Source organism: Brachyistius frenatus, unplaced genomic scaffold (assembly GCF_029030835.1).
Source record: "Brachyistius frenatus isolate BFR_SWC_R1_liver_20210118 unplaced genomic scaffold, ASM2903083v1 Contig_13, whole genome shotgun sequence".
Taxonomy (NCBI): Eukaryota; Metazoa; Chordata; class Actinopteri; family Embiotocidae; genus Brachyistius; species Brachyistius frenatus.
In genome coordinates, this window is record NW_027210612.1 from 2,918,786 (window position 1) to 2,944,109 (window position 25,324).

A 25,324-nucleotide genomic window follows, 5' to 3' on the forward strand; every position below is an offset into this window, starting at 1 on the left:
TTAGAATCTGGAGCTGGGGAATATTTATATTTTTTGTTTGAAAATGACTTAACAATTAATCAATAATCAATTGAATTGCTGGTTATTTTTCTGTCAACCCAAAATAATCTAATTGTTCCAACTTAAGGCTATCATAAGTGGGGATAAAATTCAACTGAAAGGAGTTTAAAAATAAGTTATTACGTGCTGTCTCATAAACTTGGCCTGCACTTTGTCCAGGCCAAGTACCCACAGAAGTGCCCTCCTGGAATTTGTCTACCTCACCAGAGAGGTTAACCAGCTTAATTTAGAACAAAACATAATGACCTTTAAAAGATTGACCTCCGCTTTATGTCTTTAAAAACATCAAAACATCCAACATATATGCCCATTTACTATGAATCTTCTTTTATAGTTTACAATCAAACAACAGTAGATTAGTGCAAATATTTCACTTTCCAGTTGTCAGTGCAAATTCCTTTATACAGTATGAAGATCTACTTTATGAGTGCTGATATTGTTGCAGTGAGTGATGTTCTCTCCTCTATACTCACAAGAACTCATTTGTACATCTCACGTGATTTTGATAAACCCTAAACGACCAACGAGTTTTTTTGGTTGTTGTTTTTTTACCCTGTAATTCTCTTCTTTTAAAACTCCCTTTGAAGCTGCCCCATCAGTTTACAGAAATAATGACCCTTCATCTGGAAAATCGGTTATCTTTACTACAGACAAGCCAGTCAGCTCCCTGTTTGTTTTACCATTCTGTTGCTTTCCGTTAAGGTTTGGCATTATTCAAGTTTGCACATACATGTGAGCGGGGCAGCTCCTCCTCGGTAACACTGTCCTTGGGGCCATTTGTTTTCCATCATTTGAGAAGATTAGAGTCATTCCCGCTGTGAGTCATGCAGGGTGGGTGGATGTCTTCGCAGGGTGTGGTGGGTGAGGGAGCCCACTGGCGCTTGCGGCTGCCAGTGGAGGAATAAAGCGTCTAATTTGCCCCCCAAAATTGCACGCATGCAAATGAATGGATGAGGGAAACTTTTATTGTCATCGTAGAGTTAAAAACGGCTCTTCTGTCGTTTTGGCAGCGTGCATGCGGTAGAAACGGTTGACACTACATCTTCTGGAGACTATCAGCAGTGTCCCGTGAATTCCCATTATGAACAGTAAACAGGAAAATCCGAAACTGATCCTGCAACAGTTGCACAAACATGTTGAGCAGCGATTTGTGCAAAGATTACAGCCAGTTAAAGTTACTTTGACAAGTATAGTAAGTCTTGCGTGCAGCTTTTGACTTTAAAATACTGCGTATGGTGTAAAATTCTGTTTGGTTGTACAATAACAGTGACTGAAACTGTAGTTTATAGATGAAATGTTCTGTTTCTTCTCCCAACATGTGCACCAGATGTGTTCCGGCTGCTACAGGATGGATTTGTTGCACACAATAGGTCGGCAGACCCTGAAATGGTTTCATTCCTGCCCAAAAGAACGAAAAGAACTCCCACCTCCCAGATCACTCCTTTTCCACCTCCTCCCCAAAACTTTGCCAGTTACGAAAAAAAGTGGTGACTAAAGCAGTGAGCAGCAGCAAGCAGCGGCGGCAACAACGGGAGGAGTTCTTCACTTTTCTTTTCGCAGTCGACAATCTGTGTCTGCAGGGCTGAGACTGACAAGTTAATTGGTTCCCTCAGGCTCGGTTTTCTTTTTTAAATCCAGCTTTTCGTGCCGTCTACTACACCTGCCTGCCAAGCTGCAGGGCTGATGGGCGCGGCTGGGACCGGTGCCCACATCGCTGTTCCTACTTGCCTGGGAAAGTTGAGCTGAAAAGGCACAAAAGGACCGAGGGCTTTAAGAACATCCCTGCGCGGCGCGTCAACTTCACGTAAACACATTGTTCCTCCCGTGGATCAGTCGGTCCATCCTGAGAGGAACCCTTATTGCATTGATACGTGTTCGAGTTGGCTGAAGGTATGGACTTTAATAATATACACTACACTGGAATAACCTGGAGACTTTTTGAAAAAAAAAAAAAAAAAAAAAAAAAGAAAAGAAAAGTTGTTTATGCTGGATGTTGCGGATGCTTCTTCCCACCTGGCTGCTGCATTCTCCACACTAATAACGGCACTCTGGGAGTTTGGTGATGGGCTGTCAAGCTCTTTTTTGGGGCTTTATAGGCTGTAATTGCAAAGTCCGCTCTCTTCCTATAAATCTTCTACAAGTACTTCTTGCCTTGTTTCTGTAACCCACAAGGTTTTGTTTTTTTGGGGATCATTTTTCTGTTATAGTGATCTCAGGATAGTTTTACATCTACTTTTGCTGTGCTATTTACATCCGTCTAAATATACAGCAGGACCTGGCCTGGACATCAGTGCTTCATATTTGCTGTTTAGATCAGTCACAGGCTAAAGTCAGTAACTTTATAAAGGCTTTAAAGATGAAGGGACTTTATTGGGGGAATATTGTTTCCCTTTTTTTTCATAGTTTAAAAAAACTGAAAAGGTTTAAAGGTGAGAACACTTTATAGACTAGAAAATGTGATTTCAACACCAAATGCAAAGGAATGAGAAAAAAAAGGGCCACTTTGGAAGCATTTCTGTTAATCTCTTAGTGTTAAAATGGACGGTTCATGAATCACATGCAGTTGAATGTCCTTGGCTGGCAGGGTGTGGTGAGACGATGGTCTTTCAGTGCGGTGCAGTGATCCACTGCTTCCTTTTGTTCTTTTGTTACAGTTTGGTCCTCAAAGACACAAAAGTAAACAAAAAGTCTGCTGAAATGTATAGATGATGCTTCATAGCTTTGTTGTGGTATCCAGTATTCACATGAGATCTACATGTGACTGGAAAGTTAGTTGTTAGGTGAGAGCTGAATGGGTTTTGTTGACCTGATTTGACCTGTTGCCTTATTTCTGTCGTTGTGAAGATCACCAGAAGCAGGTTCTCCAAGGAAAAGCTGTATCTACAAAAGTTTTAGGTTGTGGTTTTATCATGAGACTGATTTGATGACATTTTCCTGTCTTTAATGAAAGGAAATTTAAAATGGATGCAGTAAACAAGCAGCCCGATCTTTAACCCAAAACATTCCCGGCATAACATTTTACCCTCTTCCCATCAAATGTTTGTTAAAAAGCCATTTTACCTCAATTAAGGAACAAACAGCTGGAACAGAATATGCATGACCACAGTCCACATTTTATTATCGTCTCACCAGATATGATGGGATGGACGAGTTAACAAGGGAGATGGACTTCTCGGGAGAAAGGGGTGAGATATCTGAATTTATTTATCAGGTTTTGAAACTGCAGATAGACAAAGCCGCCACAAAAAACACGAGTGAAAGGATCAAAACGTCACTGTTTCAGACGTGTAGCTGTAGACGTACGCAAACGGTTTGAGTTTGGTTTGAGAGACATCTGCCACTGAAACGTCTCTCGTGAATTTCACTTTAATTTTGTAGAACAAAAGAACAAAATACATTCAAAAATCTCAGCAGAAACACGCCTTTTCTAAAAGCAGTGTCCCATTTCCACAGACCATTGTGGCGAGCGATATAAAGATATGATTTCCCATTTGAGAGCTTAATGACAGATTGGTGTAAATCTCTGTTGTACAATTGTAAGTCTATAGGACTCAAAAAGTCCACAGTTTTATATACTTTTTTAAAAATTCTTTAACTTTGTGACGGTTTTGTCTCTCTTTTCTGGGGCTTATTGTCACTAACATCTTTGCATGTCTTCACTGGTCTCAGCTTCCAATTCTCAGGGTATAAGTCATCCTCTGTGTCTTCATCACAGCCAAATGTTAAAGCACAGCTCATCTTGGCCAAAAGATTGGACACGATGGAGAGGTCAACCTACGCCTGATTATATGTTTGACGCAAACTGAGAAAAATATATAATCAGCAACTCTGTCCTCTGGCTTTTTTTTTTTATATGGCACTTCTAAAAGACATCTTGTAAACATTATTTATGTAGCTCTCTTCAAACCAGTTACAATATACAGAAGAGACAGACAAGATCATCTGGTTTGGAGGATCATAAAGAAAAAAAAAAGCCAAAGTTTAATGTTTTAAGATGCTTTTTATGCACTGATTTCGCTGAGACTTTGTTGGAGGCTTCTCCAGAGTCAAGGAACGACGGCAGTAAAAGCATGCTCAAGTTTAGTGTTTAGCCTTGACCCCGAAACAAACAGAAATCCCTAAAAGGAAGGAGGACAGGAGTGAGGAGGAGGAGGAGGAGGACAGGAGCTAGGAGGCAGCATTAAATGGAAATGGAATTCATTTTTTCGATAACTGAAGCCAATAAATTTCAAACGTGTTGCAGCTGAAGAGCAAAATGCCTCCTGGTGGAGGAAAGGTGTTATTATATCAATTATCAATTAGCACAAACGCTATTTGATGAATTGTTATCATGCAAAGCCTTTAACTCCTGCCCCTACTGTCTCTATTATGAGACAGAAAGGACAGATTCTGATTTGGCAACATGGCAAAATGAAATAAAAGTTGAGACTAAAAGTTCATTAAGGATGTTAAAAGAGAGTGTACAAAAATAAAAATGTTAGCCCAAAGACCCACAGCCTGCAACTTTCCCAGAGAATTGATGGAGATGGTTTAGCTATCATTCCACACAGATAAGAGACGAGTCACCTCCGAGATAATTATCTCCAGATGAAGTCCTACAAATGTGGTCGAAAGCTCTAGAAAATTCCAGTGCAGAAAAGAATGACATGTCAGACACACTTGTTTGGTAGTTACTTGATATTTTCTATATATACATGGTTTTTAATCTCATCCGCAACAAGTGATTTAAATTATATTTTCCATTTTGACAAGATTTGACCTTGATTTGTTGGACTAAACTGCCTAAACAGAAACACTGAGTCAGGATTTTTTTTTTTTTTTGTTAGTCTAATTTTATCAAAGGTTTATAAGTTATAACTAATGGCTTTATTAATGGTTAATAAATTATTGGTTATTTGCTAAATCAGTTGTAATTAATTGATAAGGGCAACGTCTGTGTTGTCAAGTGGTGAAAAGTCTCTACGCCAGGTGTCATTAACAGTTAAATCATTAGTGAGTATGCAGTTGCAAATGTTAGTAAGTCATTAATATTGCAAACAAAGATGTTTTTTTTTAATGATCTATAAAGTCTGTGCTTATAAATCCTGAATTATAAATTGTTAATAAATGGATTGTGGGTCACCGATTTACAGGAAGGCCAGGGGTCACATAGGGATAAGAACCACCCTAGCAACCCATACATTGTTTTTATTAATGACTTAAATCCAATCTATAATACATCATTACATTATTTGCGATATATTTATACAACAATTAGTTATTGTACGAAAATCCCTTCATGAGTAAGTAATTGTGAAATTCCTGCTGCAGCACTGAGGTTACATCTGGGCGTGTAAAAATTAGTCCAGTCTGCCAGCTCTGATTAACATGTAGAAGTTCAAATAACATCGTTTGTCATAATAACCCCCAGCATGGTATATAAATGAACTTAAACACAGTGTGCACAGTTCTAATTATGTTTCTCTTCATCAGTTGTGACAGAAACCATAACCTCCACAACCAGACTGGCTTCTCTCCCACCAAGTGAGTCTCTCTCTTCCAGTCATGCTCGCCTTAATTATTGTCAGCAAACTATAGGCATAATACAGTAATTATAGCCGACGAGTTCTTAAGGAAGTACCCGATGAGTAATAGCTTCTCCCTGTTTTGCTGTGTGTCTTCTCGTTGCTAGAGGGAACCAGCGGATCAAATCACAGGAATATGTCCAGCAGTGCTGGAGGGCTGGGCTTGGAGAAGAATGTCTTAACCCAGAACAGCAGTGGAACTTACTTCTCTTCATGTGAGAGCAGATTTCCGCTCTTTTACCAAAACTGGGAAGTTGTGGGTTTATCTTCTGACAAAGTTTTGAAATGCCAAATGGTATATTTTTAAACCCCAGTAGAAAGAAAGTTCTGGGTTTGTGCATCACTGAAGGTTTCAAGAGTTTCCAGGCAGCGGTGGAAGAAGTATTTTCTCTCATTGCTCATGTGAGCGTAGCAGTACTACACTGTGTAAATTCTCAGTCATAAATGAAAATGTAATATATTGTTTTAGAAACAAAATGCAAAGTAAAAGTACATTGTGAGTGTTATCATGTACTCCAGTAGCATTTCACTCCAAAGCGCGTAATGCACCCAACAGTCCACTGGATGAGAGCCCGTCAATGTTGAGGTTTTGCCTCGCCTACGAAAAACCAAGTGGTTTGGAAAAAAAAAAAAAAAAAATCACGTGGTTACGTTAAGGAATACAAAAATCTCGTCTCCAGGGTGAAAGTTGGCTGTTTTTACTTGTTTCATGTGACGTACTTCTGCTTTTGATGCCGAGGTGTGGCCAACCATCGCGCTGACACGCTCTCCTCTAGTGGACTGGTGGGTGTATTACAGCTTTGTTGTGATACTGCGCTGTTATTTTACAGACGTTAATGGTAAAACGTAACGACTATATTTACTCAAGAAATACTCTAAACTACAAACCTCAGATACTACTTTACTATGGTGTTATCTTCTCATGCCACTCAATGCTTCTGCTCCACAATATCTTATGGGGAAATATTGCACTCCTTTTTTTTTTTGTACACCTTGACAATTATTTGACATTATTTCTAATACTTTTAGAAATTAAGATCACAAAATTTAGAAAGATCTTGTAAAATGTATAACAATTTAAAAAAAAAGATTCCAGTTTGTGAAATTTGAGGGTTTGCTGCTATTTTATTGTAATGAATACAATTATTGTTGTTATAATTCACTTTGGTCACACAGTGAACGCCATATTCAAATGAAACACTTCCAATTCATTGACTACATTGAACTTCTAATGTAGCCGTGACAGCAACAAGTCAGCTGAACATGTAGAGATGTGAAATTTGTCTGCAGGTTAAGTATAAAGTTAACCATGTACTTTATATAGAGACAAAATCAACATTCTCCTGGATTTAAAAGGATACATTTTTGATGTTGATATACATTTTTCTCTAACTATACTGTTGTTTATTTAGATTTTGATGTTTATATATATGTATACCATATTATGTTTTTCTGGACAAGAAACTTTTGGAAACTGCAGCTGTCAAAAGGTTTTTGCTGAATCTTTCCCTCTGATATGCAGTGGAGTTAAAGTATAAATCTGGAAACACTCATGTAAAGTACAAACGCCTAGAAGTACTTTCTGTTTCACTCAATTTCATGTGACTCTTGACATATTTCTGCACAGTTGCAGGAAATTAAAAATAACCCGTTTGCCTTCTCCCTCCAGCCTCTGTAGGTGTGAACACCGGTGGCTACAGCTCCTCCTCAGGAATCTACCTCGGAGGAGACTCCTCAGGAGGAGGCGAGGGTGGAGGGAGCTACTTAAATGGAGAAGGGTACAGAGGTGGAGGAAAGGGAGGAGGAGGAGGAGGAGGCAGTTATCTCGTGAGCTCTGTGTCAAAGGTCAGGTCCAGCTCTTCGGGTGGTGCCAGGAGAGTGCAGACTGCTGGCTCATCAGGAGGCCTGTCGCCAGCTTTCCGGGAGAGGAAGACCATATCCAGCCACTCAGGAGGTTATGATGGTGAGATCCTATAAATACAAAAAAAAAAGCTCTGCGCAGTTGGCATCAGAGGTGCCTGAAACACAAGCTTGTAAAAGTGAAGGAAACTGGCACAACTCAAGGGTGCTGTTTATATGTCCGCTCAACTATTGTGTTTTCTTCTAGGGAGTTCCAGTGCTAATTCCTCTCCAGAATTTACACGCAAAGATTATGGAAACTATTGTGAGTGAGATTGACATCAGTATTGGATTACTTTCTCATTGCACAATATCTTTGTAGCTTTACAATTGTATCTATGTGTATTTACATTTTCCCCCCCCCCCCCTCTTTCTTCTGTTTGTGTTCATTTCAGGCTCTGGCAGCACAAGAGGGAGGAGCGAAAGCAGAGGTATTCAATTCGACTTTCCTCCCCTCCTCCCTCCATTATTTCTGCCCCATCTGACTCTGAATTGTCCTGCCTTACTTTTTTATTAAATCAGGATTCCTCTGTCCATTTTTTTTTTCTCCAGAGAGCGAGATCAGAGCCAGATTGCAAAGTGCCTCCCCCACTGCCTGCAGATGTAAGACTTCTTGAGATACACTGAGCCATTATGCAATTCCTCATAAAGCAACAAAGCTTCTCTTTCTTTTTCCTTTGAGTGTGTTCATTCAAAGAACCACTTGGATAGAGAGGATTTTTGGGGTGTGTGTTTTTTTAATTATGTTGCTGTCAAATTCTTTGGCTCGGTGTTCAGTAAGTCACAAATTCACATTCCACCATTTCTCACATGGAAGTTTTATGTCCATAAAATCTCAATTAGTACCACATGTGCAGTTAGTTCCCCAAACAGAAGATACGCATCAGCAAATCAGAAAAGGGGTAAGGTTCAAACAACTAGGATCACGCATTTGTTTGCATTGTGACCATGTGTGGAAGAAGTTAAAGGGCAGATTTGTGGTGGTAGCAACGGCACACATGAGTCACTGCTGTGCAGCACCTCCTGTTTTGAAGCAAAACAGTGTACAGTTCGATTTGTAGCGAAGCCTCTTCCTCCCCCTGCTGATTAAACTCTGTAACTGCTATTATTTAATCCACATTTTTCAACAGTTAGTCATTCTGTGCCACTTTTAACTACCCCCCCCCAATCTGGGTCTTAGATTGCTGTGTTGCCTGTAGTGGTGGAAGAAGAACTTTTACCGAGTTAAAACTAGCACAAAGACAGAAGCATACAAATCAAATGTGGAAACTAATGGGGTGCTTTTACTTCCTAGTACTTTTTTTTTTTTTAACTTTAATTTCATCACATTTTAGGAGGAAATACAGTACAGCGCTTTTTACTCAACTGCGTTCATTTGACACATAGTTGTTCAACATCATTTGAGTCAGCAATAGCAATCCAGAAATCAAATAAAACACTTTTAGGCAGGGGCTATGGTGTAGTACATTTTGTTACTTATACTTTTATATGTCTAGAAAAGTAAAATTGGGAGTTTAAGATTATTTTATGGGGTTTTGTTGCTACTTTTACTTATGCAAAAAAAAAAACCCCCAAAAAGAACATATTCCTGCATATTCTACTCTACTCAATTACAAGCAGATTGACGTTATAACTGAGATATACAGTAACGTATAAAGTAAAACTACTTATAATGTTGTCCTTTTTAGCCTTTGTACTTCAGTCCAGCTTTTTTTTTTTTTAAACTAAACTTAAATGATAACACTGAATTAAATATTGAATATGAGGTGTTGGTGTGTTACATTTGTTGAGCCTTGTTGGTGCGACTGCGGTTTTACAGGGACGGAGCTGGATGATGTTAAGAAGCTGCTGAAGGGACGCTCCACCAGCGTCAGCCCCACCCGCTCCTCCAACGCCTCCGTCACCCTGCCTGTCCCTAAGAAAGCCACGGTGCAGACCAAGACCATCTCAACAGCATCTCAGTCAGGTAGATACCATCACTAGAGTCGCATGTACTGTATGTCCTTGTATGTGCATACTTTGGCTCCCTCACAAATACCTCAAAGTGGCCTCAGATGCCTCTCATGTTCTGGTCTACCTTTGCTAAGCATCTGGATTTCTGAAGTCAAGGGTATTCTTCAAATGGAAAAATGCTTGAGTATCTCGTATTCATTTTTAGGTTGTTAATAAGTTTCTGAATAGATTCATTTGAATGCGACAGACTATATCTCTTTGCACAACACAAGAAAAAAAAATAATACAACAATAAAATTGAATTGGGTGGAAAAATAAGATGAATATTTATACATTTCCTGATACGTCTCCTTTTTTTTTTAAATTTTAATTTTTTTTAGGAAATTAAGTCCCAACTGTGGAAACACGTTAAAAGTCTTTAATTTTCTCGGGTCTATTGAATGTTGTATACTGTTTAATATTTGTTTTAAAGCTGTATAGGTCAATTTTACTTCAACTTTAAAATTTTTGTTAGTCTTGTAAACAACCTGTATGAGGAATTTATCGTTCATAAAAAACAGATGCACCCATTTTATGATAATTGATACATCAGAGACACAAAATGGAGCAGTGTTTAAAAAGAGACTCTTTCTTAATGTCTGTCTTTGTGTCTTTTCTCTCCTGCAGTTTCAACTTCCTATGGCTCTGGTGTGAGATCAGGCGCCTTCAACACCATTGATATATCAAGCCTGTATGATACCAGTCTGACATCTGGGCAGGTTGACACTGGCGTCCGATCAGGCCAGTATGATGCGAGTCTGAAATCGGGACAGTATGATACTGGTCTGAGGTCGGGACAGTATGATACTGGTCTGAGGTCGGGACAGTATGATATCACTCTGAAATCAGGGCAGTATGATACTGGTGTCAAATCGAGCCAGTACGATGCGAGTCTGAAATCGGGACAGTATGATAGCAGTCTGAAATCAGGGCAGTATGATACTGGTGTGAGATCAGGGCAGTATGACACGCTGGACGCTGCCCTTCCCTCGCTTTCTTGGTCCACTACCACGCTGCCCTCCTCCTCCACCACGGTCGTCGCTGGCAACACCAGCAGCTACACGTACCAGGCCGGCCAGGCCGGCACCAACAACATGTCGGGAGGCTCGTCACTGCTCAACCCTATCTCACCCCCGTCCCTGTCAGGTGAGACCAAACCTCCCTCAATATTACCTCAGGATTTTTTTCTCAATTCTATTATGTTCCATAAATACACATTAGTTATACATAAATAAACAAATACACAAATGAGCGAACGAGCGCGCCATAATAAGTCATGTGATATCACTTACAGTATCACTTCCTGTACACAGGAAGGTTAATGTTCAATCTTTATTGGGTAACCAATTTAATGTATTGTTGTCATGATAGTATTATAATATCACATCTGTAATCTTAAAATTAATTTGGTCTGATAAGCAAGTTGAATACAATACACACTATTTTATAAATAAAACAAAACATTTTTACAGTACAAGTTGATTAAACCAAGTACAAAGAGTTCCAGTTGCTGAAATGTAAAATTAAAAGATGTAATGCTTTTTTCTCTTTCTCACCAATGTGAATGGAATATCTTCTGATTACAGATTGATTAAGTTCTGTTTTATTTATTTTTCATGTTTCATCTTTGTTTACCTGTGTATTATGTTTTGATTTTCTTCATTTCTTTTCCCCCTGTTTTTGACCTTTCGAACAAGTTTGTCATGTTTGTGTTATGTAATGATTTCCTGATATTTAGTATAATCTCTTGTTTACAGTTTACGGCTTTCAGAATAATCTGGCTCCCGCCTCTGGCAGCGTGCTCACCACCAGTGGCGCCAACGTGAATGCAAACCTCGGGGGTACGACAACAGTTTCGAAATAATCAAATGTTTCACTCAGTAATAATTCAAAATAGCATTTTTTTCTTAAACGAGTGTTTGTTTGTGTGTTTGCAGTTACAGGATATGGCGTTCAGAAGAACGTGTCAAATGGCGGCGCCGTCATCAGCACTGGAGTTTCTTCAAGTAAGTCCGCAGCAGCTTAAATTCCCCCATTAATAAGTTATTATCACGATTGTGAAACTGAAATGATTCCTGAGTGTCTCTGTTGTTGTCAGCCACCAGATCCCAAACTGATGATGCCTTTAAGAGAGACTACAAGTTCCTGGTCTTAGAAAAAGAGAATGCTCCAGTGAGGAGGGACACAGAACTGCTCATTTTGGCAAAAGACAGCGGAAAGCAGTTCACCACCAACAGCAGCGTTCATGTAGGAGGTGAGGAACGCTGCCCCCTTCTGGAGACACAATTTATCCCACCTTGATATGGTTTCTCAACTTTATTTGGACCCGGTAGCAAAGCAGGTTTATACAGAACTGTTGTATTTAAATAACCAGGACACTGGTCACTTGGCTGTTAATATAATTTTGATCTATTTCTTCTTCTACTAGTTTTCTTTGAGTACTTTGAAGACTTTTGCTTGATTACATACTTCATTCTTTTCATTATACTTCTAATTTTTTTTTTCAATCTTTGCTGGTGTTATGTAAAGCTCTCTTTGTATGTTCTGTAATTGCATTTTATAGAATTGTCTGTTATAGTTTAACATTGTGTGTTTTCAGTTCTGCTCCTTAAACACAATAAAAAAAAAAAAAACTGAATTGTAAAAATGTATGCTCTGATTTCACAGGGTCACTGTCAGGAGATTCAATAAAGAAGGAGAAGCTTATATCAAGCTACAGTGAGACGGCCCCATTGAAGACAGAGACGGCCAACTCTTACTGTGAGTGGCGATTAAAAACATCTTCAAAATTACTCTGATTATAGAAATAAATTAGTGATGATTATTTATTTCTTCATCAGATGGATCCTCTGGAGTTGTAATGAAAGACAAAGCCACCTACGCAGGTACTTTTTATTGCATGTATGCCGTTATTAAAATCCGGAGCGATTCGTCGATCGACAGAAAAATAATCTGTAACCATTTCGATTATCGAATTAAATTGTTTCTGGTCAAAATTCTGAAAAATTCTAAATGTTCTCTCATTCCAGCGCTTCAAATCAAATGAGCAAATTTGCCACTTTTCTTTTCAATATGTCATTTGCAAATTTAATATTTTGGACTTTTGGTTGAACAAAACAAGACATTTGAAGATGTCACTTTCAGACTCTGATTAGCATTTTTCTAAATGTTTTTGATGTTTCAGAGATTGAAAAATGATATAATAAAACAATATTATAACTGAGGATTTAATTGTTGACTCTGTCTGCAGAGATTCGCAGGGACAGCGGCGTCTTCGGAGGCGGAGGATTCTGCTGCTGCTCTGACTCGTGCTGCTCCTGGTGGAAGTGGCTGCTGGGACTCCTCCTCCTCTCCCTGCTCCTGCTGGGACTCCTGTTTGGCCTCATTGCACTGGGTAAGATTGACTCATGCAGCATTGTGAAATTCACAGTCGAAGGGGAAAATAAAAACTTGTGGTCATGAGAGGAGTCGCTGCCATGAAGTGACAATTTTCGAACCAATAAAACGAGTTTTACAGGATAGTCAGCGTTATGTCACAGTTCGCTGTACTCCTCTCCCTGGAAATAAGATCTCTGGGTACTGTCCCGCCCAATAAAGTCTAGCTATTATTGTCCACAGAGCAGCTTTGGAAATTGTTGCTTGATGACATCAGAGACTCCAGTTTGTTTTCCCTGCAGCAGGAGAGTTGCTGACATGGATTTATCCTGATTACAAATATGATATTAAGAACCTGAAAAAAAACATCTGCAATCTCTGATGTGAGGTATATATTTTACTTGCTTATAAGGGTCCACAGATGCCTCTCTCTCTCTCTCTCTCACACACACACACACACACACACACACACACACACACACACACACACACACACACACACACACACACACACACACACACACACACACACACACACACGCACAGTGAAGTTATGTGGCGCTTTAGATCCAGAACAACACATAAATCTTCTGCCTTTGTGTTCAGAGTTGCATTATTATTTACAATAAAATAAAGATAGATGTAATAAAATAAGATCAAGAAGGTGGCTCCTAAAATTCTTAAACAGTGGTCAACACTGTTTGTGAGGTTACAGATTTACAATCTTTAACACTGCTGAATTGTGTGCTCATTGAAGGTTTATCCTAAAAAATGTTTGTGTTTTTTTTCTCAGCTGAGGACGTGAGGAAGCTGAAGAACCGAGTGACGACCCTGGAGGCTGAGTCTTCGGTCGCCTCTGCTCGCACCAGTTATGGAGTCGGTGCTGGAGGTGGCGGTGTAGCTGCTGGAGTCGGTGCTGGACGTGGCGCTGGAGGTGGCGGTGCAGTTGCTGGAGTCGGTGCTGGAGGTGGCGCTGGAGGTGGCGGTGTAGTCGCTGGAGTCGGTGCTGGAGGTGGCGCTGGAGGTGGCGGTGTAGCCGCTGGAGTCGGTGCTGGAGGTGGCGCTGGAGGTGGTGCTGGAGGTGGCGGTGTGGCTACTCGAGGCGGTGCTGAAAGTGGCAGTGTAGCTACTAGAGTCGGTGCTGAAGGTGGCGGTGTAGCTACTAGAGGCGGTGCTGGAGGTGGCGGTGTAGTTACTGGAGTCAGTGATGCTGCTCTTCGGATTGTCATCCAGAACATGTTAAGAACTGAAATGCAGTCACAAGAATTCAAAGGTACTGTGCAGACGCACACACACACACACACACACACACACACACACACACACACACACACACACACACACACACACACACACACACACACACACACACACACACACACACACACACACACACACACACAAAACCACAGACACTACATTTACATTCACTGACATATCATTTTCTGTCTCCTGACATCCTCAGTGCATGGAGAGAGAGGACTGCCTGGGCCTAAAGGTGAAATTATAATATTTTGTATTTCATAAAATCTTAACATATATCTTTTTTGAGTTAATCAGAAAGAGCTGTGTTTAATTTTGTTTTTACTCTTTTCAGGGGACACTGGATCCAAAGGTCAGAAATCAAAATCACTGAGTGCTCAAAGTCTTTTTCAGACTTGTGATTGTTGCTGTATTTCTGCTTCCTGTTCTTGTCATAATCAAATGTGTTTTTTTTTTTTTTTTATTCACAGGAGATCATGGTTTCCCTGGAACTCCAGGTGAGTAATGATAACCAGCATTTTCCTTGAGCCATCGCCATCACCATTATTTTTGTTTTTGTTTTTGAAGTTTTGTGTGGCATCAAGATGTCGTTTTACCAACCGTGACATTTGACCTCAGGTGCTCCAGGCGCGATTGGACATGCAGGCCCTGAGGGTCCGAAAGGACAGAAAGGAACCCAAGGTACAGAGAGCACTTTAGTTCAGACTACATGATGCGACTTTTCCGCTGGTTTACAGTGAGTGAATGTCTGAATGTAAAATGTCTGATCAGGTGATCACGGACTGGATGGGCAGCCAGGTATCAGAGGTCATGAGGGTCCTTCTGGGCCCAGAGGTGAACCAGGACCATCGGGCTTCGGCATGAAAGGTGACAGAGATACGACCCGCAGCAGAGACAGCGCTTTTAGTGATGTTAATGACACCGCGTCTATCTTGACTGAGAAACAAAAGTGTCACTGCAGGACCTCATGTGTTTGGTTTGTGCAGGTTCTCACGGAGATCCTGGGATTCCTGGTTCTGTGGGAGCTGCCGGCGCCCCCGGACCCAAAGGTGAAATCAATGAACATAAATCCTTCTCTGGTTTTTTTTTTCAAATTCAAATAAACAACAAACAAAACCTGAGAGTTTATGACATTACGGTGCAAGAACTACAGAGAACACCAGGTGGCAGCATAGAGTCAGTTTGTGAATGCAGCCTCATTCACTTATTGTGATACAGTGAAAAGCAAACCAGACCCCCAAATTATAAAATAACATACTCAATCTTGATATAAAATTGCTCCGACTACTTCTACTCAGAAAACATCATCGCATTTGATCATTTGAGCACACGTGGAGTGAATTCTGTGCGGAAATGGTTTTCTTCTCGAATTACAAACACACCAACATTGATAAATTTAGTACCCGTGCTTGTAAAATATGTTCTGGAGACGGAGAAAGAAAGAATATGTGTATTCACAAAGGGATGTTTCTTTTCATTCGTAAAAATCTTTCAACATCACAAGGTTAAACACTGTTGTCTGTTACAAATCTTTTTATTTTTTTATTTATTCAATAATTTTTTAATGAACATTAATGTGTCTAAATGCTGTAATAATGGTTGATTATTTATCTTTGCTGTAGGCGATCAGGGACTTTCTGGGCCACTAGGTTCGTTTCTCTCCCTCACGTAGAGCATTACATTACTTCACTCGACTGTTCACGATGCCTTGACTTCATTCCTGGAGTTTACATGAACTGATTTATTACAGGTCATCCAGGTTCTCAGGGTTTCCGCGGCGAGGCGGGGCCACCTGGATCTAAAGGTGGGTTACGGGGACATCGTTCACAGTGAAAAGAGTTGTTCATTTTTTTTTTTTTTTTCTTTTCATTTTCCGTTCTGTGCTGTCGCTCACAGTCACTCTTCTCACTCTGCAGGTGACAGAGGACTTGCTGGATTTCAAGGACTTAAAGGTTTGTTGTAAACCCCATCAGGTTTTTGCAGGTCTTCTGGTGTCAGTGAACCTTTTTTTTATATTTTTTTAAACCATGGTTGTAATCATTGTTTATTTTAGGTGAAACTGGTGACAAGGGTTCCAGAGGTCTGCCAGGTCAGCACATCTTTGTGAATTTGTTTGAAGATGTCACACTGACCTTTTATTTACTGTCCACTGTGGAGTCTGTCTGACTTTCCTGATCCCGTTGTCCCACTTCTTAGGTGATTCTGGTATTCCAGGCCCGCCAGGGTCAGGTGGAGAAAAAGGCTCCAAAGGATCCATGGGTGAGTCGCAGGACCTCCGGCTTCTTATAATAAAAAGATATAATTAATAATTAATTGATTATCAGACACTCAGATTTTGGTGTCGTGCCTACCAGAGACCAGTGGCAACCAGAGACTATTTTGTGGAGTCTCTGGTTGCCCGGTAACGACCCAAAACTGAACTACACTTATCAGAAATATAAACCTGGTGCTTTTGTTTTGAGTTGAGTTGAGTTGAAGTCAAAAGATTTAAGACTTCTAACCACACCAAAGCTTTTTTTAAAAAAAAATTTTAACCTCAAATGTTGTTTTCAAATTTGTTAAAATCCGTGTTGGGTGAGCAGAATGTTCAGAATCCACCTGAGATCAAGATGCTGATTAAACAGCAGGGTTATTGCACAGGTCATAATTAAAAGCCACACATTTGTATAATGCCCGGGGAGTTATTTACACTAACTTTCTCATCTTTTTCTCAAATTGCTCATGTTTTGTGAAACTGTTACAACAGATTTCAATGCGGCGGTCATGAGAGCATTAAAAAAAACATCCCCCGTCACAAGGCTGCAAAGACGTCAGCTCATCTTGGCGTTCCATATGGCAACTTATGGATTTCCATTTTGTATAAAATAATGTTCTGCTTTTGTCATCAGGACCCCATGGACAAGAGGGTGCAAAAGGATCAAGGGGTAAAAAAAAAAAAAAAAAAAAAATCTCATTATATAACCAGCACAGATGTATTTATTCGATATTTTGACGTGATTGCACAGTGTCCTATGATGAAGCTAAAACCAAGGCTAGTCCGCGGATAGTTAAAATTAAATAAATGAACAAAGAATCGTCATAAATTCAGTTTATATTTTCGGCCCTCAGGTGAACAAGGACCTGCCGGGCCTCCTGGAATCAGAGGTGCTGCTGGGCCTCCTGGAGATGCTGCACTTCCAGGTAAATTCGCTCTTATGATACACTATCTTTAGCTTTATCAACGTCACTATAAGTGGATAATATGAAAAAAATAAATATATATATATATTAACGATATCTCCACCTCGGTAGGAACACCTGGGCTTCAAGGACCACCAGGTACGACTCTGCTATTTTACAACCCAGACCGTAGTGTTATTATTACTTCTGCGGCGTTGTGGTTCTTTTCTCGTAACGCTCTCCACGATGAAAATGTACTTCCATCTTGTTTTCAGGAATGCCAGGGAACCCGGGGCAACCCGGTGCTAAAGGTACAGCTGCTGTCAGCTTGTGCAACCTCTCTTTCTTACAACACACCGTTTCTGTACCGTTATACTGTTATGCTGACATCACGTGTTTGTCTGTTGCAGGTGAAACCGGCTCAGCAGGGAGAATCATCGACTCAAGTAACAGAACAAGATAAATCTTCTACCCTAACGCAGCGCTGGTGAGACTACAGTTTTGAGATCTGACCGTCACTTGTATTTTCCCAGCTGGCTCCACTTCTATTGGCATCCCAGGACCGCCCGGGCCCGCCGGTCCTTCCGGCCCTGCGGGACCTCCAGGATTATCAGGTTTGACTCCAGACCAGCCCCACAAAGTAGCAGCTGAATGAAATCCTCACGCGTCGAAGCGCTGATCAATTGCGCCAACCTCAAAGTGCTCACTTATCGATTTACCTCCTCAGGTCCCATTGGTCCTGCTGGTCTGCCTGGCCAGGCTGGTAAGGTCATCGCGCTTATTCACTCCCACGTTGTGCTCTTGAGATTCAGGTTTCAGCCCCTCGGAGTGTCGCGTCAGCTGTGTTTTTGTTTGTCCTCACAGGTCCTAAAGGAGACAGGGGATACAAGGGAGAGCAGGGAGAAGCGGGAATAACAGTGAGAACGAGTGAGAGCACGTCGACCACAGCAGAGAGTGAGTGCTTTTTAATGACGACAAAGACCTGCAGGAAACAGAGGCTCGTGGTCGTGTGACATCATCAGCTTCAGAAGGACTTCGAGTAAAACTGTTTTTTTTTTTTTTTCCAAGATACAATTAAATAACACAAGCTTTTTTTTTTTTTTTCTTTTTTTTAATAAATGAAAAGTTGAATTAAAAAAAAAAAAAAATCCATTCAGGCCACGATGGTGCTCTTGTGGTCTGGGATCACCAGTAGCGTGCGGTGGGCAGTGCTGGAACTTTAGACCCGTGCTCCTGTTACTCTACACGTTGTTGTGTATTTGTCACTCGTAGCCTCTTTTCAACAAAATGTCGAAAAAAAAAAAAGATAAGCAGGACATTTTAGGGGAATTCAAATAATCAGGTCAATCCCAATGTTTTGATATATGACAGGAAATATGAAAACCTGAAGACAGTTTGTGACATGTTCTTGTTTTGCAGCTAGACTTTGTGCATGGTGTGACTGAACGGAAACGCAAGGCCGAGTTATTCAGTCACGACTCCTCGTGAGCACGCGCGGGTTTTACGGTGTCGGTACAGTTGCCGTGTGAAACCATTTTGGTCCCCGTCGTTTAATCCCCCCCCCCCGACCGGTCGACGCTCCAGTTTCCGACCTGATGGGAGTCTTTAAAATCTGATGTAAAAATTGAATGTACGAAGAAACAAACGAAGACATCACGTGTTGTTTCAGGCTTTGTTTCGTCCGTCTCTTGCTCAAGAGCTCTTCATTTAAAATGACAACGTTTTTGTTTGTGTTTCAGGGCACTCCGCAGCCTCGGCACTGCCTGGACCACCTGGTCCCCCCGGGCCTCCCGGACGTCCAGGTAAATACGACCCCAACTCTTCCGCGCTGCAACATTATCGATCAAAGACAACCTCTTTGATGATTCGTTCAAGGGGTCGCCCCAACTTTGGCTCAAATCTTTGAACTGTCGTCACTGAATGTTTTAAAAAATGTTTGCATCAGGAGATTCAAGACAAGGACCCCCAGGACCGCCCGGGCCCGCGGGCCAGCCAGGCAAGTAACTGTTTCAGACGGTGAGGTGGTTATTATGTGAAGCTCAAGCCTTCTCCAAGTCAGACTTTAACATTCTCTTTTTGTTTTTTAGGTTACGGGAGACCAGGACCTAAAGGAGACAGAGGAGAATCAGGCTTGACATCCAGCTCTGGTGTGATCTGGAATCCAAAACTGGTGTTTTGTGTTGGTTTGTGTTTGACCATGTAGTGACACTAACTTCGTCGTTGCTCTTCTTACAGGAACATTTTATTCCGGACCTCCAGGACCACCCGGGCCTTCAGGGCCCAAAGGATCATCAGGTGATTAGATTTTTTTTTTTTTTTTAAAGTGGCCCGATCTCTCATTTTACACATCTCCGTTTGTTTTGTTAACGCTTAATCACAAAATCTCCATCGATATTTTAGGTTCTCCCGGACTGAGAGGATACCAAGGTAACTGTCGGTCTTTAATTTGTGTATCATTTCTTAATTACGCCGCTTTCCACCAACCGTAACGTACAGATAGTTGTGAGCCTCCGTGTGAACAAATCTCTCCAGCATCGATCACTCTCATCTGTGTTTCAGGTGAACCGGGCCTGCCAGGTCAACCCGGGACTCCGGGGAGGCCAGGGGACTCGGACAGAGGTCAGCCCGTCGCTTCGATCCGAACACAAACCATCACGTGGCATTTCTAAGGCCGAACCGCACTCGTGGTAGCTGCTGCAGACTTATACCGTCATACTTTTTCATTCCTACAGTGTCGACACATTTCGGAGGACACGCGATCCCCGGACCGCCGGGTCCGCCGGGGCCTCGGGGACATCCAGGACCGCAGGGATTCAAAGGTAAAGCTGAAAGAGCGAAACGTGTGAACGATGTCAGTGTTTTATTGTGTTTCTATCAGCAGCAGAACTCTGTCTGTCTGTCTGTCTGTGTGCATCACATGATGATCATGCTCTTGTCGTTTCTCATTTCTAAGGGGAAACCGGAACTCCCGGGACACCAGGCTTATCAAGAGGTACAAAAAAAACAACAACACCCCAACTCTCTTTAAAGCTAACGCAAAGTCAAGTGTGTTTTCTTCTTGTGAAGACACTACTAGTTCACGGTGACTTTAAAGAGACCATTTGTCCATTACGGGGTCTTAACTGTCAAATTCTTCCTCAGGCTCGGTCTCGGTCTCTTCAGGTTTACCTGGTCCACCGGGTCCTGCCGGCCCTCCAGGCCAGCCAGGCTCCTTTTCTTCTTCTGTCGAGATGCGCCAGTACATCACTGACTATCTTGGTAAGTCTTTCTGAAGTGAGATCAATCAGCCAGTCACTGTCAAGAGGACAGAATGGAGTATTAACATGTTTTTATTTTTATTTTTTTTTATTTTACGCCATGCAGGCAGAATAAGCCAGTCTGGTATCCCTGGACCTCCAGGTATACCCGGGCCTCCAGGAATCCCTGGAACCTTCTCAGGCTCTTTGGAGGACATCTCGTCTCGTATCATTGCATACCTGCGACGTAAGGATTTATATCGTCACATCAGGGTGATTAATAAGGGGGCGTAATTCATAGACCGGTACCACCTTCAACTGCTGTTGCGTAATAATTTCAGGTTCAGACTCGGGGTTCAGCTTTGGTGGTCAGGGTCCTCCGGGACCAGCTGGTCCTCCTGGACCTGCCTCTGGATCCCTGTCAGTCACTGCTCTCATCAGCATGCTGCAGAGTGAGTACAACATATATTTTAGCCGAAGCAGTGTTGTTTTTTTTTTTTAAACAGGATACACCGGGGCTGATTGTGTGTCTCTGCCGTCATCTGTCCAGGAGACGACGTGAGGAGATATATGTCAGGACCGCCAGGTCCACAGGGACCACCGGGACCACCGGGGACATCAGGAGGACTTTCGGGCCATTACAGAGTGGAGGATGTCGCCACGTACGTCTTCAATATCATGAATGGTGAGCGAACGGTAGATTGCAGCGGAAAACGCTCGGCCTGTAAACGTTACCGGGCCCTTTTTTAAATCAATCGAGTCGCTTGTCATTCTCAGAAAGAGGAATTGCCAGGGGTCCACCCGGGCCACGCGGGCCCGCTGGGCCTACCGGGCCTTCTGGCGGTGGACGCTCCGACTCCAGCGTGGCTACGATCGACTACTCCGTACTGATGAGAAGTAAGATCACTGTCCAGGCGTTCCCGTTAACAGACACCGTGTTTCGCCTGGAGAGTGAAAATCAGTGGCATGCAGAACGACGACGGTTTTTATTTATTAACACAAAGAAAGACCGAATGACCCAAGATCCGAGGACGGTCCCTCTCTCATCCTCTTCCTTCGTATCTTTTATCAATTTAGCTCCAGCCTTCCAATCGTGGCTCAGTTCTACGGTGCAACAAGGACGTCCCGGTTCTCCAGGTTCCCCGGGTGCCCGGGGGCTCCCGGGCCCGCCAGGCCCTCAGGGGCCAGCAGGAGGCTCCTCAGCCACTGTGTACGGAGGGAGAGGTCAGGGTTACAGCATGGAGGACATTCAGCGTTATCTGCAGGGTGAGCGGAGAGCGCCAACATTCTCAAAATCCAGCTTCTTAAATGTGAATGTTTTCTGGTTCCGTTGGGACGAATGGCTCCGCAACACAAAGCCTCTCCGTCTTGCTCCGCTTCCTCTCTCTCAGGTTCTGGGTTCAGAGGTCTACAAGGTCCTCCCGGACCTCCGGGTCCACAGGGACCGCCGGGCGGTCACTCTGGATCAGTCTCCTTCGGCGGAAACCTCCATCGCGAGAGCATCCGCACCGAAATTCAGCAGTATCTGTCCAGTAAGCTCCAAACACCGCCCCCCACACCCCCACCCACCCCCACCCAGATACATAAAGACACGTGATCAGTGATGAATGCGCAGAATCCGCTCGGGACGGCACGGGCGAGCGCAGACATCACGGACGGCCTTGTCTTCCGCAGGTGACAATGTTCGTCGCGCCATCGTCGGACCTCCGGGGTCTCCGGGTCCGAGGGGCCTGAAGGGAGAACGAGGAGAGCCAGGCAACATCCAGAGCTACACCCAGAGCCAAAGCTACTCCCAGGGCGACGCTCGCTACGCCTCCGGGCGCGCGGACATCGATGTCAGCAAGCTCACGGAGGTCCTGGACTACTCCAACGTCGCCATGAAGGTTACCGACTACATCAAGAGTAAGTCGATTCGCAGTCGTTCGTCGTTAATTGCGTTAGGAGATGTGATGCGATTTATGTTTTGGGACTCCAGCTCATGCTTCGGTGGATATCGAGCCAGCGAGTGGGCTACGTGGGAAATGAACACATCAGAGCTTCGTATTTAATGTATTGGTAGCAGCTGTACTCAGCTCTTTAACAAATACTTGGAAGACATGTAACGGAGTTTTTAAAAAAAAATTTAAACTCTTTATTAACCGCAGCACACCGTTTTTATTTCCAAAATGTCGTACCTATTTCATTATCGCCGTCGTTGCCTTACATTTTTTTTTAATGTTGAGAGATTTTATTTGTATTTTCCTTATCGGCTCGGTTTTATTTGCTTCAGTCTTGACAACTTTGTTTTGAAAAGTGCTTCGTGTTATTATAATATAAAAGGGTGGTGGGTAAAGAGGCCTTGACTATTTTTTTTTTTTTTTTTAACTTGCAACTCTTCCGAAAAGACACTCGAAATCATTTTAAAATATAATAAGTCTCTCGGTCCCCGTCACGCACCTCATTTGATGAAACGGAACCGCAGCGCAACAGCGCTTCATCCATTTTAGTCACAGCTGCAGTCGGCGGACTCTTCGGTTCGTGCGGAGGAATTTCGGGCGGAAGGGGTTAACTGAAGGATCTAGGCCAACGCCCGATGGAAGACGCGTAAATTAAAATCCTGTGTGACCACATGCGTGTTTTCCAACGACCCTCCTGCAGATCGAGGCCTGCTGCAGGACTATCTGGGCGAGGCCCACTTCAAGGCGAACGTACGAGCCATTCAGGGCCCGCCCGGCCCGCCCGGCCCTCCGGGACCAGTTGGCTACAGTCGCGTCATCGGTTCCTACGGCAACGTCACATCTGACCTCATGGAGTTCTTCAGAAGTGAGGATTCGGTCGTGATTTTCCACAGACTGTATCAGTGATGGAAACGGTCCCGGAAGGGTAGCTGGAAAATGTCGCTTCATCTCGACTGAACGCGTGCATTTATTTTATTTTTTTTTGTCTTGCGCAGCTTACGGCACCATCCCGGGACCGCCGGGAGGCCCCGGACCCAAGGGAGACAGAGGGTACCCGGGACCCAGAGGAGAGAAGGGTACATCTACACAGCTGATGAAACACTGCGGGTTTTTCCCGAGTCATTTTTTTTTACATTTTTTTTTTTTTAATAAGAGTGACAAGCTGAGTTTTATATGTTCACAGGTGATTCCGGACCCCAAGGTTTAATCGGAATACCGGGAACATACGCGATCCAAATTCCATCCAGACTGCAGAAGAGGGATACAGGTAAATTAAATTACGTCACACCTTAAAAACGCAACAAAACAACAACAACAACAAAAAAAAAACAATTACACGCAAATGTAACTCATCACAATGCGACACTATTTCTTTTCATCCGCTGCAGGCAGTAAAGTGGCCGGTCGTCAGCAGGGTCGCCGTTAAGCCGGAGGTGGCTAAAGTCCTAACGTACTACTGGATCACGTCCCGTTTCATTTCGCTTTTAAGCAACTTCTTTTTTTTTTTTTTTTTTTTTAGGTGTACCAATGCAAGTAGTCAAAAATGCTCTATTATTGTTTCCATTTGTAGTAAAGTCAGTTTTAGAAAAATAAAAGCGGCAATTAAAACGCATCAGTCTCTTTAAAACGAACGGCTTCAGCAGAGGTGAGGATTTAGCTGCTGGTCAGTGTTTCTGTTGACACAGACTTCTTTTTTTTTTTTTGACGTGTGGGTGTATAAAGTGTACTTTCCTTTGCTAGTAGCTTACAAACATTTGACTTTCCAGGGGCAGCTTTGTTTGAGAGAATATATATTTTTAAGCAATAACGAGCAGTTGCTGATATTTTTAATTTGCACTTTGCATCTTTTCCCAGTGTCTGGTGTACTTTATTTTTTGTCATTTGAGGATTATATTGTATTGAGGACTATATGTATCCATAATCCATTTCAACCCATAAAAATTGCAAAAGAATTTACTCTTTAAATACATAAAATCAACACGTCATCATGTAAACGTGACACGGCGTCAGTCAAGAGTTGTTTTGGGACGAGGGTTAGAGGAAGAAAAAAAAAAAAAGATCAGGTTGTTTGCAGCGATGCTAAGAAGTGACTGATTGGAGTGTATATTTTTGTGTAATAAGAGCACTGAATTTGCTATATTTCTTTATACGTTTAAGTGTTGGCTAGATTACATAATAAAAATGTTCCCAGATTATGTTTTTACATGATTGAACTTATTGATATTTGATCAATATATTTGAAAGTCACAAAAATAAATCTATTTTTGGACTCGTGAGTCTTGATATATTTGCATGACTAAGTTAACCTGAAAAACAAATTTCCCTCAAGGTGTCAAATAAACAGTCAATATTTTATTTACAAGAAAAAACAAAAAAAAAACCAAAAAAAAAGTCCTTTTATGAAGACACGTTAAATACATTTGATCTGACATGAAAAATGCATATACTAAGAATATTCGTTGTGGTCGGGATGACGCATCAAAATGCTGTAACTTAACAAAATAAAAAAAAAATATATATATATCTGAAGTCTACGAGTCGAATGGCGTAATTCACACGACAAAGTCTCTGGTAAAAATCCAGCATTTGTGACGAAACACCGGTCGATGTCCACGTCAGCGCCACAGAAATGATAAAAATGCACAGACGATATGCGGCGGTAAAATAAACGCATCTCTTGTTGTAAGCCGTCGATACTCTCCTCACATTCGCACGTACAGCAAAGGAGCTCGCCGTGGAGCGAGATTACAGCGTCGCTATATTCTGGAGTTGCAAGGCTTTTAGAAAACTGGACATAAAATACCGGGCATGTTTTCAAAAAAGATAAAATTATGAGTAC

General features: G+C 42.1%; 1 protein-coding gene across 4 annotated transcripts; it reads left to right on the top strand.

Annotated features, from left to right (window-relative positions):
* The first annotated feature begins 1,527 nt into the window (after window positions 1–1,527).
* Window positions 1,528–24,754, top strand: col17a1b (collagen, type XVII, alpha 1b). Of its 4 annotated transcripts, none has more exons than XM_069692790.1 (57): window positions 1,529–1,950; window positions 3,193–3,245; window positions 5,533–5,583; window positions 5,732–5,839; window positions 7,294–7,587; window positions 7,732–7,788; window positions 7,919–7,954; window positions 8,076–8,126; window positions 9,343–9,489; window positions 10,143–10,661; window positions 11,273–11,356; window positions 11,453–11,521; window positions 11,614–11,769; window positions 12,183–12,275; window positions 12,356–12,400; window positions 12,766–12,909; window positions 13,684–13,914; window positions 13,972–14,163; window positions 14,356–14,388; window positions 14,488–14,505; window positions 14,624–14,650; window positions 14,772–14,834; window positions 14,925–15,020; window positions 15,140–15,202; window positions 15,776–15,802; window positions 15,904–15,957; window positions 16,070–16,105; window positions 16,207–16,242; window positions 16,350–16,412; window positions 17,042–17,077; window positions 17,262–17,333; window positions 17,445–17,471; window positions 17,588–17,623; window positions 17,723–17,758; window positions 17,846–17,926; window positions 18,040–18,075; window positions 18,177–18,266; window positions 19,052–19,114; window positions 19,258–19,308; window positions 19,400–19,459; window positions 19,548–19,607; window positions 19,713–19,739; window positions 19,872–19,931; window positions 20,045–20,131; window positions 20,266–20,304; window positions 20,454–20,570; window positions 20,676–20,795; window positions 20,890–21,000; window positions 21,099–21,233; window positions 21,326–21,445; window positions 21,626–21,814; window positions 21,940–22,080; window positions 22,223–22,450; window positions 23,186–23,350; window positions 23,481–23,561; window positions 23,669–23,752; window positions 23,865–24,754. In XM_069692790.1, exons 2-57 carry the CDS (start codon window positions 3,203–3,205, stop codon window positions 23,909–23,911), a joined length of 5,235 nt encoding a protein of 1,744 aa, XP_069548891.1. In that variant the 5' UTR covers window positions 1,529–1,950; window positions 3,193–3,202; the 3' UTR covers window positions 23,912–24,754. The 4 variants fall into 4 exon arrangements, with proteins under 4 accessions (XP_069548890.1, XP_069548891.1, XP_069548892.1 ...); XM_069692792.1 differs by having other exon boundaries at window positions 1,530–1,950; window positions 13,684–13,779; window positions 13,960–14,163; XM_069692789.1 differs by having other exon boundaries at window positions 1,528–1,950; window positions 13,684–14,163.
* The last annotated feature ends 570 nt before the right edge of the window (window positions 24,755–25,324 follow it).